The sequence below is a fragment of the Amphiura filiformis genome, chromosome 12 (assembly GCF_039555335.1).
Source record: "Amphiura filiformis chromosome 12, Afil_fr2py, whole genome shotgun sequence".
Taxonomy (NCBI): domain Eukaryota; kingdom Metazoa; phylum Echinodermata; class Ophiuroidea; order Amphilepidida; family Amphiuridae; genus Amphiura; species Amphiura filiformis.
In genome coordinates this window covers 38,690,388-38,704,451 of record NC_092639.1, presented here as the reverse complement: position 1 = coordinate 38,704,451, position 14,064 = coordinate 38,690,388, and the positions used below count along the sequence as shown (strand labels likewise).

Below are 14,064 nucleotides of genomic sequence, written 5' to 3'. Positions count from 1 at the left end.
AGAAAGGATGTCCAGAAGCCCAATCCGTGCCACTAACTCATGTAATTATACAAATTTTTACCGAAGTAGTGACGTCATCGTATTGACGTCATCGGGGCAGTATCAAATTGTGAGCGTATGCATAATTCGGGTAACGATATCATTCTTTTTCCATGGCTCGCATCCACACCACTCCACGCCATACATAAATTCTGCCAGTCACATTTCCCCAATATGAAATTTTTTTAAAGTAAAATGTTAATTTTAATTTTACTTCATTAAAGTTTGGCGGAGGCAGGGTTCGAACTCACGGCGGCGGACTGCTTTGGATATACTATGAACCCAGCGCCTTAGACCACTAGGCCACTTGTCTTCTTGGAATTCATTTGAAACTTATTTGAAGATATAATCGCAACTTCAACATAGGCCTACCACGTGACAAGCAAAGGCAGAAAACGTACCATATTTTGGAATTTTATTTGCCTAAAACATTTATGTGTATTATTAGCGCTCAATTATTGTTAACTGCGTGTTTTTATACAAAAAATCCAATAAAAACATGATAACTGGGCGTCTGTATGGACAATACATTATATCGATTTTGACACGTGCTTGTGTCTCAGTACATTTCCATGGTTAGTAAAATACTATAGAGGAAAACCTACCATTTTCTTGTATACACGTTCGATGTTTTTATCAATTACATAAAAAATCCATTTTAGACCCCAAATGTTTTTTCAGGAAATAAAAGATTAGATTACCATAAAAACGAAACCGTAATCTTTTGCCGGGTCTAATGTGATATTCACATAGGATTTTCAACGTTTTTTCTATCCTTATTTTTGCTCAATTAAAAAAATATTTTGGCCTATATAAAATTGAAATAAAATTCTCTGCTTCTTAAACGACATCAAATGTGCCACAATTGGGTATCACGAATCGTTATATATGATGTGCAGTTAATATTCATATTTTCTTTTATACAGAGGATGCTTCAGTTTTGACAGGAAAAATATTTTCTTGAAAACCCTCTCACTCGGTTATTTTAAAAGGTAACCACGCTTCGCTAGAATGTGCAATAAATTAGCATTAAAATTTTTCTTATTCTAACAGCAAGCGTTTCTAGAATGTATTTTGGCGAAATGTGGTGTGGCTCGCATCATACAAGATCCATTTTTACAACATTGAATGGATACTAACTACCGAGGTTTTATGTTATAAAACAATAGAGAATCCACATTACTCATGCGTGACTTCTAACAAAAGGCACTGGTTCCCGTAGTATTCCTCATTCAAACCAATTTAATGCACGACCTCGGAATTACCTGTATGACATTGGTAGGCTAGTTTAAAATCCCCACCAAGACTGCATTATCTAAATTGTTAGGTGTGATGGATCCTGCCAATGTTTGCCATTAAGGTGTAGGAATGCGTGCAATTCCAAATAATTAAACAAATATCGTTCAAAGATGGCAGCCTTGGTATTAAAGAATTTCCTTCAACAAATCTGAAACACTCAATATTATCTCCGAATTGTTGACAAGAAAGCAAAATAAATTTACCCGTAGTCCTGGAGTTCCAGTATTACCCCTGTCTCCTATAGGACCCGGTAGTCCAACATCACCGTCACGACCCTGGAAGTAATAAATATGTTCAAACGGCATTAGAAAATTAAAGCAAATCTCTCCTAATTCGATTGGTGTCTGTATTGTTCATTTCGTTGATATTATGTCTCTTTTTTAATCATTAAGAAGTAGTGGGTGAAACCACGCACGAAAAAAAGAAAGAAAAGGAAAGCATATTTATTTATAGTGTATTACGTTAAGGAATAAACCCACTAGCCCCAGCACACTTTACAGGAAGTCCCCGAGTAAAGTTACCACACTGGCTAAAGGCACACCATATTTAAATCATTTTAGAAACAATCATGGACTTTAAAACAGCTAAGAAGCGCACACCCTATGCATACCACAATATACCATCGCATCACTAATGTAATAATTTTGAATGGAATATTATGATTACAGATAATCAATAATTATGTTACGTGGCTGAGCAGTGCTTACAAATTGTTGAATATTCTTCGATAAATAATAATACCCATCACAGTTTGTATTGCATTAATACATATTAGCATATTAGCCCATGTATAATACTATTATAGATTTACTCACAGCATCTCCCTTTGTACCCTGTTCTCCTATAACTCCTTGTCTTCCTTGGTCACCTTCAGCACCCTTGGGTCCAATAACACCAGGAACTCCTTGTGGACCAGCTGGGCCCTTTAAGAAAAGTTTATTTTGGAAAGTTAGTATTAGGTCGCACAGCGCCAAATAAAGCGTCAAGTTCTAAACTTGTATAGCTCTGCGAATCTTTTGCATCCCCTCCCTTCCCCACTTTAATGTTGCAGCAAATATTCATGCCATTCATACTTTTCATACACAATTATGAGAAAAGACTGGAGTAGGGAGGTGGTTAAGTTCCCAACCTCAACTTACCAGCCGATTGCGGTTGACACAAATTAATAACTATAATAGATTCAACGGATTCCAAACTGTAACACAGGCTCCCCTACTATGCGATTTACCTCATTTAATCAGAACCTTTGAAATTTTTCCAATTGAAGGGATCTTGAAGAATTCATATAAAACAGTGATGTTAAATAGTAAGGCGTATTTTCCCGGGCGTATTTTTTGTTCCTTGCTGATAAGATATTTGATTGATTTTATTTGATAAAATTGGCACTATTTTACTTTCCTATTTTTGCACGACAAGTGTTTTATGTGTGTTTATTGACTTACAATTGGTCCTCGATCGCCGGTATCACCCATATCACCCTTAGCGCCATCTTTACCCGGTTCACCTGGAATACCCGTTGGACCAGCTGGTCCAGTTAGACCCTGTGTGAAGAAACATGAGTTTGTGATGAAAATATATGTTGCAATCTCTGGTTGCAATTAAACGGATAAACACGTATGTTTTTATTAAAATTTAAAAACAAATATTAACATAGTTTACTAAACATTGCACATTTCCAAGCACGAAGTGGAATGGCTGATTAAATGTAAAGAGTAAACATACATAGGAATGTAAGTGTATATGGCCGATAAGGGAAGTTTGGTGTCGATCCACTGCTTATTCCACAACACATTCAATTTACACCAAACCTAGGTAAAAATATTTTAGGGAAAATTTTGTAAAATGCAATATATTCCTTACTTGTGGTCCCAAATCACCGCGTGGTCCTGCAGGTCCTGATGGACCCAAATCACCCTTGATTCCTTTCTCTCCATATCCACCCCTGTCTCCGGTAATACCACGGTCTCCCTGTTTTGGGGCAAAAATAAATGCCATTTTGCATTAATATGGTGTTATAAACAGGACTGTTACTCAAGGTTATTGCTGAATACAATACAAACAATAAATAAATAAATAAATAAATAAATATATAAATATATAAATAAATAAATAAATAAATAAATAAATAAATAAATAAATAAATAAATAAATAAATAAATAAATAAATAAATAAATAAAGAAAGAAAGAAAGAAAGAAAGAAAGAAAGAAAGAAAGAAAGAAAGAAAGAAAGAAAGAAAGAAAGAAAGAAAGAAAGAAAGAAAGAAAGAAAGAAAGAAAGAAAGAAAGAAGGAAAGAAAAAAGAAAGAAAGAAAGAAAGAAAGCCCAAAACATGCATGTAGCACACACCCACCCTTCTCATCCACACACTCCTCACCAATACCCGGCCAAACATTCCCACCCCACACACCCCGACACTTCTCACTGAGCTTCACAGGAAAAATGTAGCAAGGCCCCAATAGAGATAAAACCATTGCCACATATATTGTAACATTAGAAATTATTTCTATATCATTAATAACATTAGTTCTTTCAAATTCTGCGCTCAATATTACTAATAAGCAACAAGCCAATAATACAGGTAATAGGTCCTACAGCATAATCTATAGAAAGCTTCTTTCAAGTTGATTAAGGAAAGTAGGCCTACTGCAGTTTGTAATCTACTAAACATTTAAAATATAATAAAGATATGAGGGTTTACATACCTTTGATCCCTTTTCACCTGATGCGCCTTGCGAGCCGGTATCACCAGTAGTACCCTGTTTTAAAAGACAATGATTATAGGTTATAATAATTTCATCATTTCCTGTCTTATAATATTTCCTCTCCACGCGGCTGTCGACTGCTGACGGCAAGTTTCATTTTTTTTTAAATTTAAAAGTTGTTAATTTTCATGACCATATTCGGAATCAGCATGAGAAATGCATTACAATGAGTGCAAACAAGCCTAGTATTTGTTCAGGGGTTCTTTTTATGTTCTTTTATGTTATAGCCTATGGCTACGCACAGGCACACTCTACAGATTGTCACTGACTACTGCGGCCCCACATTATTCCATAAACCAACAACTCAGTTTGCAGCTTCAACAGCGCACACCCTATCCACAATGCAATGACCTTCACAACCAGGATCAGCTCCCCCGCTCAGAATTATGGTAACATTTTATTTGAGCAATAATTACATATACAAGTTTAATGTTTTCACTATTAACAAGTCAACTAATTGATAAATCATAAATAATATATGTAAGGATCTACTATTAGGTCAATCAAAAGATCGAACGGATTTGGCTTCATTTCCCAACGAAACTAAAAAGTACTGTAAAGTATAGAAATTGTTAGAGGGCAGATGAACTTATACACCTGCACTCATAGAAATTGTTCGTTGGCATTACTCAGTAAGTTGATGTAAGTCGTTGCGTCAACTTTCCGAGTAATGCCAAGGCGTACAATTTTGAGTAACGCTGACTCGATATCATTATGTTGGTCGCACTCATTTGCACTTACTTTATTGAGTTGTTACAACTCAGAAAATGAAACTAGGTTAGTATAATTTTCTAGAGGTGTGCTATAGTATACAAAATTTTGTACTGATTACAAAAATAAATATTTGAATACTGCTAATTGTGCAGAAAATGATCCAATTACGTGAATTAAGTAACAAAGTACCAAATTGGAATAACTCAAAACAATAAGTACCAGTAACTTAATATGAACGAGTTACATCAACTTACATGTTGAGTTACAATAACTCAACTAATTGGTTCTTTGAACCTTGTTTATTTTTCTAAGTTCCCTGAACTTGAATTCAGAAGTTGGCATTACTTAAAAAGTTGACGCAACGACTTACATCAACTTTTTAAGTAATGCAGACAAAGTAGATTAGTTTATTTTTGTTTAAGGATCTTTTTGAGCTTTTTCAGCATTTTTTTCGGATAACTAAAATGAATTTAGTTTTGGCAACTTTTACACTATTTTTGAGTTGTCCAAACTTACTCCTTTTGAATTGTGCCAATTGTTCTATGAGTGTGGGGATCGGAATGGATAGACAATCAACAGAACAACCTGTAAGAACCATTGAAGGAAGGACTACATCTGGATTGAAAGTGACTCGGACTAAATGATGGCCAATTTGACAGACCGAGACAAGTAAAATTCCTTTGTAAAGCTTCTTATATTTAACTAAATACCATTATTATGAAATGTGAAACGTATGCTTACCATTGGTCCGATTGGTCCTGGAGTACCAGGGTTACCACGTGTTCCTGGATTCCCCTGTAAAATAATGAGTGTTTTTGTTTGAACTCAATGAAACTTAACTTAAGTTAAAGGATTTATAACGCGCGCACACCATCAAAACAAGAGGTTCAATACGCAATAAAAAAGCAGCTTAAGATAAAACAAAAGTATAAACTTAAAAATATCATGAAGATATAGAATGATGATTGAAAACAAATACATAAAAACAAAAAACAAAAATATATTTAGGGCCTAATGTGTATAGCAAGAGTTCAAACACAAAGTCACTTATTTTTATAAGGAGTACACATTGTGCTCCGGAAGGTTAAATTTTACTAAATCTTGTCACTGAATGATATTGTTAGTAATCATGAAAATACACCAAACCCAAATTAATCCTACTACTTCCAAAGAGGAACAACTATTCGCCATTGTGGTAATACAATTTCAAACAGCATTGAACTGCACATTCTATACCTTTTTGGATTGTATGTTGCTAAATTAATCGATTTAAAAAAAATTGCAAACTTTCCAAATAACGATATTTTTGGCTCGTATGTAACAGCAATTGCTTGAATATAATACTAATACTAATATACAACAATAAATATCCATGACGACATACCACTGGTCCTCGTTGTCCATCGACTCCAGGCAATCCTGGGGGACCTTGTGATCCTTGTGGGCCGGTGTCTCCAACAGGTCCTGGTGGTCCAGGTGGTCCAATAGGTCCCTAAATGATAATATAACATGTCGTTATGGTGTGAATATGACATTTCCTCACACTTACGTGTAAAATAAATTAAATGAAACTGAATACTACTATAATACTTATGTACTTATACATGTATGTATTTATAATATTACCCAGAATGCAGTGCTTAAACACTCCACATATTTATTTCTTAAATTGGATACGAAGATGATCTATAAACTGCATTGTAAATATGAAAGTTATAGCAACATACTAATAGCGCTCTGTCACTCGCTCACATGACATAAGCTTTATAGAAAATCCATTAATTTATCCAAATACTTACTACCAAGCCACCGGTTCCCGGAGCTCCTGGAGGTCCGCGTGGACCAGTTTGACCCTGCAAAAAGAAATGGTGCATGAAAGTTACAAGAGACGCAAAAACAAAAAAAAAAATAAAGACAAAAACAAATCTTAGCAAAAGGTATAAGAAAATTAAATTGAAATATAAATGAATGAAAGGGTCACCCAAATACTAAGTCCTAATATTAAGGTAGAATTTACTATTCCGAAGTCCTATACTAGCAATGGTAAAACGTTTAATGATTTAGGTTACATGTATCATAAACTTAAACTGACATATACAACGTGTGTCTTGTATACTTACGATTTCTCCTCTGGGACCCCTGTCTCCATCATTTCCCGCTACACCCGATGGACCCTGAATTGACAAATAGTTACGATATTGGCATTATACAGATCCGTGTTTGCTTTGTGTTTTCAAATAGTGCATCAATTTATTTCACAGAATATTTGCTATGAAGATTGTTCTAAGTGTTACTTTCTCCCGTTTTCTGTTTTTTTGTTGTTAAATTTTCTGTTGATAAACTTCACTTGGAATCAGTTTATAATACTGCAACTTATATAGATTTGGGTAATAATCGCCCTTACATATTATTGTATTTTCAATCACGAAATTCTGTACATATTACATAGAAACAGCGCCTTGGTGTAAAAATAGTAAGAATATCAGTTTCCAGTTCGCGTCTAAATAATAATTATTAAAACCTAAACAAGAAATAAGTTTTCAATATATAACATTATAAATAAATTTTGAATATAAATGGTAAAATAGGCAGACCTCACAAAATATTACAAATGATTGCAAAACACTACAGCCCTATTGTGTCTATTATTCGGTAATAAACTGGTATGAAAAACAACATTCTTGAACAGGCAACAGACCAGCGTCTTCAGCTGATGGTAATGCTGTGATGATATCTTGTCTACAATCGGGATATTCCTCACATGACGTAGACAAGATATCATCACAGCATCGCCATCTGCTGAAGAAGCTAGTCGGACTAGTGAAAACGTTCCAGGTGAGCTAAAAATAGTGTAGTGTTGAAGTTAAAACTTTAATTTACTTTTGATCTGTTACAAAATCGGCGTATCGCCACATAGCAGGGTAACATTAGTGGTTACCAAGACATTCATATGGAACCAGGCATTAAAGCATTATTATTGTTGTACTCACCGGTGGACCCTGAGTTCCTGGTATTCCTGGTATTCCTGCTTCCCCTGGCGGGCCCTGGTTTAACAATTCAACAACATTAAACCACTAAACAGGATTAATTCGAAACAGACTTTCTTATGGAACGATCTTAATACTAAAAATTGCTGTTAATTGATATCATTCAATGCAAGTTATTTTACATGTTTTTATTTTTACATGAAAGCATGAAGCATTGTTTCATCATTGACATTCTGATTGGTTAGTCGACTAAACTCTCCGGTTTGTTCTCATGTTCGTAACAAAAGTTATAACAATGTGACAGACAAACTCTTACACATGATCATAGCGTCTAAACATATTGTGATGATCTGATGCTGCCGCGATGAAGCAGCGACTAATATGGTTGCTAATGGTATACAATCCTACAGCATGGATTTTAAAATATATTGTTTGCAATACCACGTGCAAATTCATTCCATAAGTAATTGTACTAAGTACATGTTTGTTCTAACTGCAAGATTAATAGGTTACTTGACTTGGTTACTACAGACTAAGAAATACTAGAAATGTTGAACATTATTTGGGCACTAGAAATAAATGGATGTGGGTTTTAGTTGACTAGTTGTGCTGTCATTGCTCTGGGGAAGACCTTAATCCCAGGAAAAGTTGCAGTTTTGTGCAATTTGAACTAAATTAGGTTTTTACCAGTAAGCAATGTTCAACATGACTTTTGACTTTACTTACAGAATTTAAACATTAGTTAGAAATTGCATCAAAATTTTATTGAGAAGATCTAAGCAGTAAGAAAGAAAATGATGCACGTACTTTTTACTGATCGATATGCAAATATCGCAAAAGCATTTACTTTAGTTTTTTAAACACGGCAAACTTAAATCATGCACATTATTTATTTGTATGGTTTATTTACATTTCTAATTTGATTGTGTTAAGATTTGATTATTGTTAGTTGTTAAATTTGATTTAATGAAATGGTTTTGAAAGTTAACGTCGGAACCATATGAAAATTAAGTGTTATAAAGCATGAATGAATTAATACCGCGTAATATCAAATCAAAAGAAAATCAATTATTAAAGTGGGTAGAGTGGGCCGGAAAATAAGCGGAAAGCAGGGTGCAAAATGAAATAAAATATGGTGATATGAAACAAAACGTATGAAGATTATACGTGAAATTAAGTAAATGTTTTATAAAATGATATGATTCGCAAGCTTTTGCAACGTAATTCCCCGCCAGTGGGCGTCATTTTTTGCATGGATAATGCGCGGCCTAAATGCCGAAATTTACGGTACTAAAAATTGACTGTGTATTTGCCTTATCTCAAAATTATTTCCACAAAGATTTTCCGCCTTTTCCAGCTCATCCAAACACTGATCTACTGTATCATCTAAAACGATATAATAAAGTGAAAAGATTTACTATGATGAAATGTAATCCTTATAAAATTAATCTTTCATACTGCCAAGAAATTTGTTTTTATCTTCATTTATAAATTAAGCTTTAATTTTGATCCGTCAAATTCATGTTAAGTTGCTCACCGGCAGAACTTCAGCTTCTCCTTCGCCCCGCTGTTCCAAAGATATGGTGCGTCCCTGGTATATAGCAGAGTCAGAGCAATGGATAAGAGGGCGTGGCATGTCAGTGGCAAAGTGCCAAAACAAAAAAGTGCAGATGAGATCGCGAAGGGTTAATTATAATCCTGTTTGTTGCTATCATAGAATGCCCCATATATATGTGTGTAGCTATGGTGCTTTTATGCTAATTAACAAGGTGCTCTGGTCGTAGCTATCAAATGATTTTTATAACTCGAGCACTAAGTGCTTGTTTTATAACTCGAGTGCTACTCAGAAATGGATGACTGAAGAAGTGACTAACTGACTGATCAACACACATATCTACGTATACAATTCTAGGATATACAAACAGATAAATGCATATACATTGATACATTATCATTACAGTCAAACGTACCGCAGCCAGCTCTACGGAGCCGTTGACTAATATACGTCCCTATTTAAAAACAAAACATGATGAAATGACCGTGATGATTGTATGTTGTCATGGCGAACTATCAAATGAAGATTGCCAGGCGAAATGAATGTAGTGACTCCATTGAACAACACGCTTGAAAACAAAATAAGTGTTGCATTACACTAACAATACTACAAACTTTCAAGACATGTAATGATGTGATTAAGCTTGAAATATACTAACGGATTTGTCAAAACCCCGGTCAAAACACTTTTTTACATTTTAACTTTTCAAACATATCGACTTTAATTTGATAGAATGAAAATTACGCATTTAGACACTTTGAATATTTAAAATTGTTCGGATTAAATCATGATCCGGATATGTTATAATGTCCGAGACACAAATAATCAGGAAATGTTATAATGTCCGAGACACAAATAATACAAACCCCCAGTATACGAGAGTTAACAAAGTCATATGAATAATCGAAGCTGCGTCTTCGATGTTGGTATTTCCAATATAAAACGGGATGAAAGTATAAAATAACATTGCTGCTGCAGCTGTTATATAAACAATCCTTGTTGACAAAACACAAGCACTTCTTTTAAATAAATACACTATAGGAAAATATTCTGATCTGATCATTGTACTTAATATTTTTGAAAATACTCATGGAATCACATATTCACTACTTACGGGAATTCCTGGTGGTCCTGGCGGGCCTGGTGGTCCGGCTAAACCTGGTACACCATCAGTGCCAGAGTTACCCTTGGTGATTAGAAGAAAATAAAAATAATTAACATAACATGAATACTAGTTTTCAAAAAAATCTACCGTAAGGTAGCAAAAAGCAAACTCTTGCACCATCTTATTTCGCAACCTCTCATCACACAGACGAATAAGGCATAACATCTGTTTTGGTCCTATAGCGCTATCGGTGCCCGAAGAGGTACCGATGGTATTTACAGTGCATTCGTTTAAAAAAAATTTACATGAACAACAATAACAGTTACATTGCCAGGGAGTGATGTAAATAGTTTTCGGTACCTAACCGGGCACCGATTGTTCTATAGGACTAAATTCGACCAAACCAAAAATGTTGTGCCTAAGAGAATACAAAACAGGAAATTAAACCACCTCGATTTCGTTTTGTGCCGACATAGTCATAATGCGATGTTTAAAAATTTAAAGCAATATACGAAAACTTACATTTCTACCAGGGCTTCCAGCTCTTCCAGTACGACCAGTAGATCCTTCTTCTCCCTGATGGAAAAAAATTTAATGAATGTGTATAAAGTGAATCAATTTTCATTTAAATAGTCAAGTGATTATATCATTAAGTAAGGTACTTACTATTATAACTATATCACATCAGCAATTTATAGATAAATGCGCATGATAATGAGTGAATTAGCTAAAAGCAGATAACAAGCAACAAAACTGAAAATTTACATTATTCGCCGAAAATACACCATTCTAAACCAAACCTCGTAAAATTTATTTTATACCAAAGCGCTAATCAGGGCAGTTAAAATGTTTTATTTCACCATGAAAAATACTAAATGAACGAAATCCACTAATAATATATTTGCCCGGAATCGCTCCAATTTTCCATCTAATAACATAATGAAATGTTCTTCCCATTAATCATGTTAATTGATTATAGCCGTTTGAAGGTTCATGAGAAGCCAGAATTGTCATAAAATCCCCAATATGATTCAGTATACTTGAATTTATACATTTAATTATTTTGAATTTTTGTCTATTGACAAAATCAATATATTTCATCTTTTGAATATAGATTTTCAAACAAGAAATTATGTGCGTATTATGACGAGGATAGATACGCTAATAGTCATGCATGATGGGTTGACATTACGCAGCATATTCAATATTCCAGTTGTGGTACTTTGTGAAGTTGGGCCTCGTGATAATGGCAGGCTATTATTTATGCAGGCAGCATACTTGATGGCTCAAAGGGAGGAGCTGTAATAGCTCAATATCCATGGCTAAATTACCTTGGGCAACTCGTAGGTAACTCGTAAGTGCGTCTGTATGGGCACTACATACGAGCTTACTTTTCGGTAGGTACCACCCTGCGAACTTACCTACAAGTACCTAGTTGGAATCTAATAAAATCTTTTCATCTTATTCAATACTATATCACTAACACAATGTCCGCCAACATGGATTCCAGAGAACCAATCAGACATGATCAACATGGCTGCCATTTCAATTGATTTACAAACATTCTGATGGGATCTAACATGGTGAAGCAGTAATCTCATCGTAACATTGGATTGCAGAAAGAGAAATAAATACCCAAAAAATATTGTGAAATTAATAGCAATGTATATGTCTCACCTTGACTCCATTCAAACCTGGTAAACCAATTTCACCTTTGTTCCCTGTTGAACCCTTTGCACCTTTCTGCCCCTGAAAGTATAAGATAACAATTTTTGATTAGCAAATCTCAAGACTGTAATGTTTATATACCACATGATACGTTTTGTGATGTCAGGATACTGTGCGGCTTAATTGCCGAATATTACGGTACCACGAATTGATTGAGTGACTGCATTATTTCAAATGGTATTTCCTGATTGAGTGATTGCATTATTTCAAATGGTATTTCCTTTTTTGACAGAAGTATCTCACAGTTTTGACACAATTGAAGTTTACAACTTTCAAACAAATAGAGCTGACTTATATACCAACAACATCTCATAATAATTGCACAATGGCAATTCATTTTATATAATCCTTCTGATTTACACTTACATTTCCACCAGTCCCTGAGCCTGTTCCAGGCTCACCCAGTGGTCCCGGTATACCTGGATTACCTGGCTCACCCTGAAAGATAATAAAAAATAGTGTTCACATTATGTTTTAAACTTGTTAATTCCTGAAGCAAAGCAGGTTTGCAATATATATTCTAAAATATCTGACTTGAGCAAGAAGTCATTTACAACACTATACATTATTTTGAATACTGCAACTCAGAGTGACCATATTTTTGCCTTGAATCAGAATCAAGATGAAAGTTTAGAATTTGATAACCTCTTGCCAAAATGGTCAGTTTCTTATGAAAGAAGAAGAGCGATGGCGACTATTATGATGAGTATTGTCACGAGAGCTCCACACAATAAACATCACTGATGTTAAAGACGGGATCCGGCAATGGTTACTAAATACATATAGAGCACTCCGTCCTATCTCAGTTTGGTCAACAGAGGGCTCCCATCAATGTGTTTGTTTATTTTGATTTGATTTGATTTTGGAACTCATTTTACATGAATAAGTAGTTTAAGTGTTAGTTCATAATCACAATTTTAATGGAAAAAAGTGAGAAAGAAACGTTTTAAATTCTGCTACAAAACAACATGAAATTTACAATTCATATTTCAATCAAGGCTTCCAACTATGATCTAAAATGTGGATACATTATTGGCTGTATACAAACTATGCAATAAATACGTACAAATAAAAACACTTAAATATCTTTACCTTTGCACCAAAAAGACCTGGATCTCCGGGTAATCCTGGTGCTCCCGGAAGACCTGCAGGACCAATAGAACCTGGGTCACCCTGTAGATACGTACAAGAAGAATATTAATTATTAGCATTATATGCGGTATACCAGGAATTCGGTATATATTTGGTTGCACTTGTCCCCTCTAGTGATTTATAGTTAGCTTTGCAAAGGGACAAACCCACAAGCCTATGCAATGCACACTTCACATGAATTCGATGATCACCGTGGTCTAAAACACACAGACCATTTAGCATCGTTATGTGACGTCAGCTGTATACATGTGCAAAACCCTAATCAGCATACATATATTATAATCATCGTTACCAGGATCAGCGCCCGGGGTTTCGCACTGGTAGACTGAGACAATTAGCTGTAAGTTTCTTGTCCAGAGGAATTTCAAGCTAGCTCAATCTTTCCACGAGAACAGGATAAGGATTGCAGGGCTCTGAACTATTACCGTCAAACACAAGGGTCTAGTGCCTTATCGATTGAGCCAACTCGACTAAAAGAAGCTTTTACGATTCCGCCAAGACAGTCTTTGGTTACTAATCCTACCGCCTTTCTATATAAAAGATTGTCTTCTTATTGCACTTTGGTGCTTTCTAGCTGTATTGTACTTGAGAAAATCAAAGGGAGAACTTACCCTGCGTCCTCTTCCACCTGGAGGCCCTGCTAAACCAGGTTCACCCTAAAAATTGAAAATGTAATCATAACGTAAACAAACGAAAACAGTTTTTGTTACAGTAATGCAATG

General features: G+C 34.9%; 1 protein-coding gene across 4 annotated transcripts in view; it reads right to left on the bottom strand.

Moving 5' to 3' along the window:
• The window catches only part of LOC140166165 (uncharacterized), a 75,475-nt gene that overhangs the window by 7,689 nt on the left and 53,722 nt on the right, over positions 1–14,064 (bottom strand). For 2 of the 4 annotated variants that reach the window (XM_072189559.1, XM_072189560.1), the window contains exons 12-28: positions 13,954–13,998; positions 13,283–13,363; positions 12,557–12,628; positions 12,140–12,211; positions 10,985–11,038; positions 10,472–10,543; positions 9,340–9,393; positions 7,806–7,889; positions 6,936–6,989; positions 6,615–6,668; positions 6,200–6,307; positions 5,557–5,610; positions 4,042–4,095; positions 3,199–3,306; positions 2,781–2,879; positions 2,154–2,261; positions 1,542–1,613 (exon numbers count right to left, since the gene is read on the bottom strand). In XM_072189559.1, coding sequence (XP_072045660.1) covers positions 1,542–1,613; positions 2,154–2,261; positions 2,781–2,879; positions 3,199–3,306; positions 4,042–4,095; positions 5,557–5,610; positions 6,200–6,307; positions 6,615–6,668; positions 6,936–6,989; positions 7,806–7,889; positions 9,340–9,393; positions 10,472–10,543; positions 10,985–11,038; positions 12,140–12,211; positions 12,557–12,628; positions 13,283–13,363; positions 13,954–13,998 — 1,245 coding nt within the window. Of the gene's footprint in view, positions 1–1,541; positions 1,614–2,153; positions 2,262–2,780; positions 2,880–3,198; positions 3,307–4,041; positions 4,096–5,556; positions 5,611–6,199; positions 6,308–6,614; positions 6,669–6,935; positions 6,990–7,805; positions 7,890–9,339; positions 9,394–9,772; positions 9,812–10,471; positions 10,544–10,984; positions 11,039–12,139; positions 12,212–12,556; positions 12,629–13,282; positions 13,364–13,953; positions 13,999–14,064 lie in introns of all 4 variants that reach the window. The other 2 variants (XM_072189562.1, XM_072189561.1) reach the window with 2 other exon arrangements.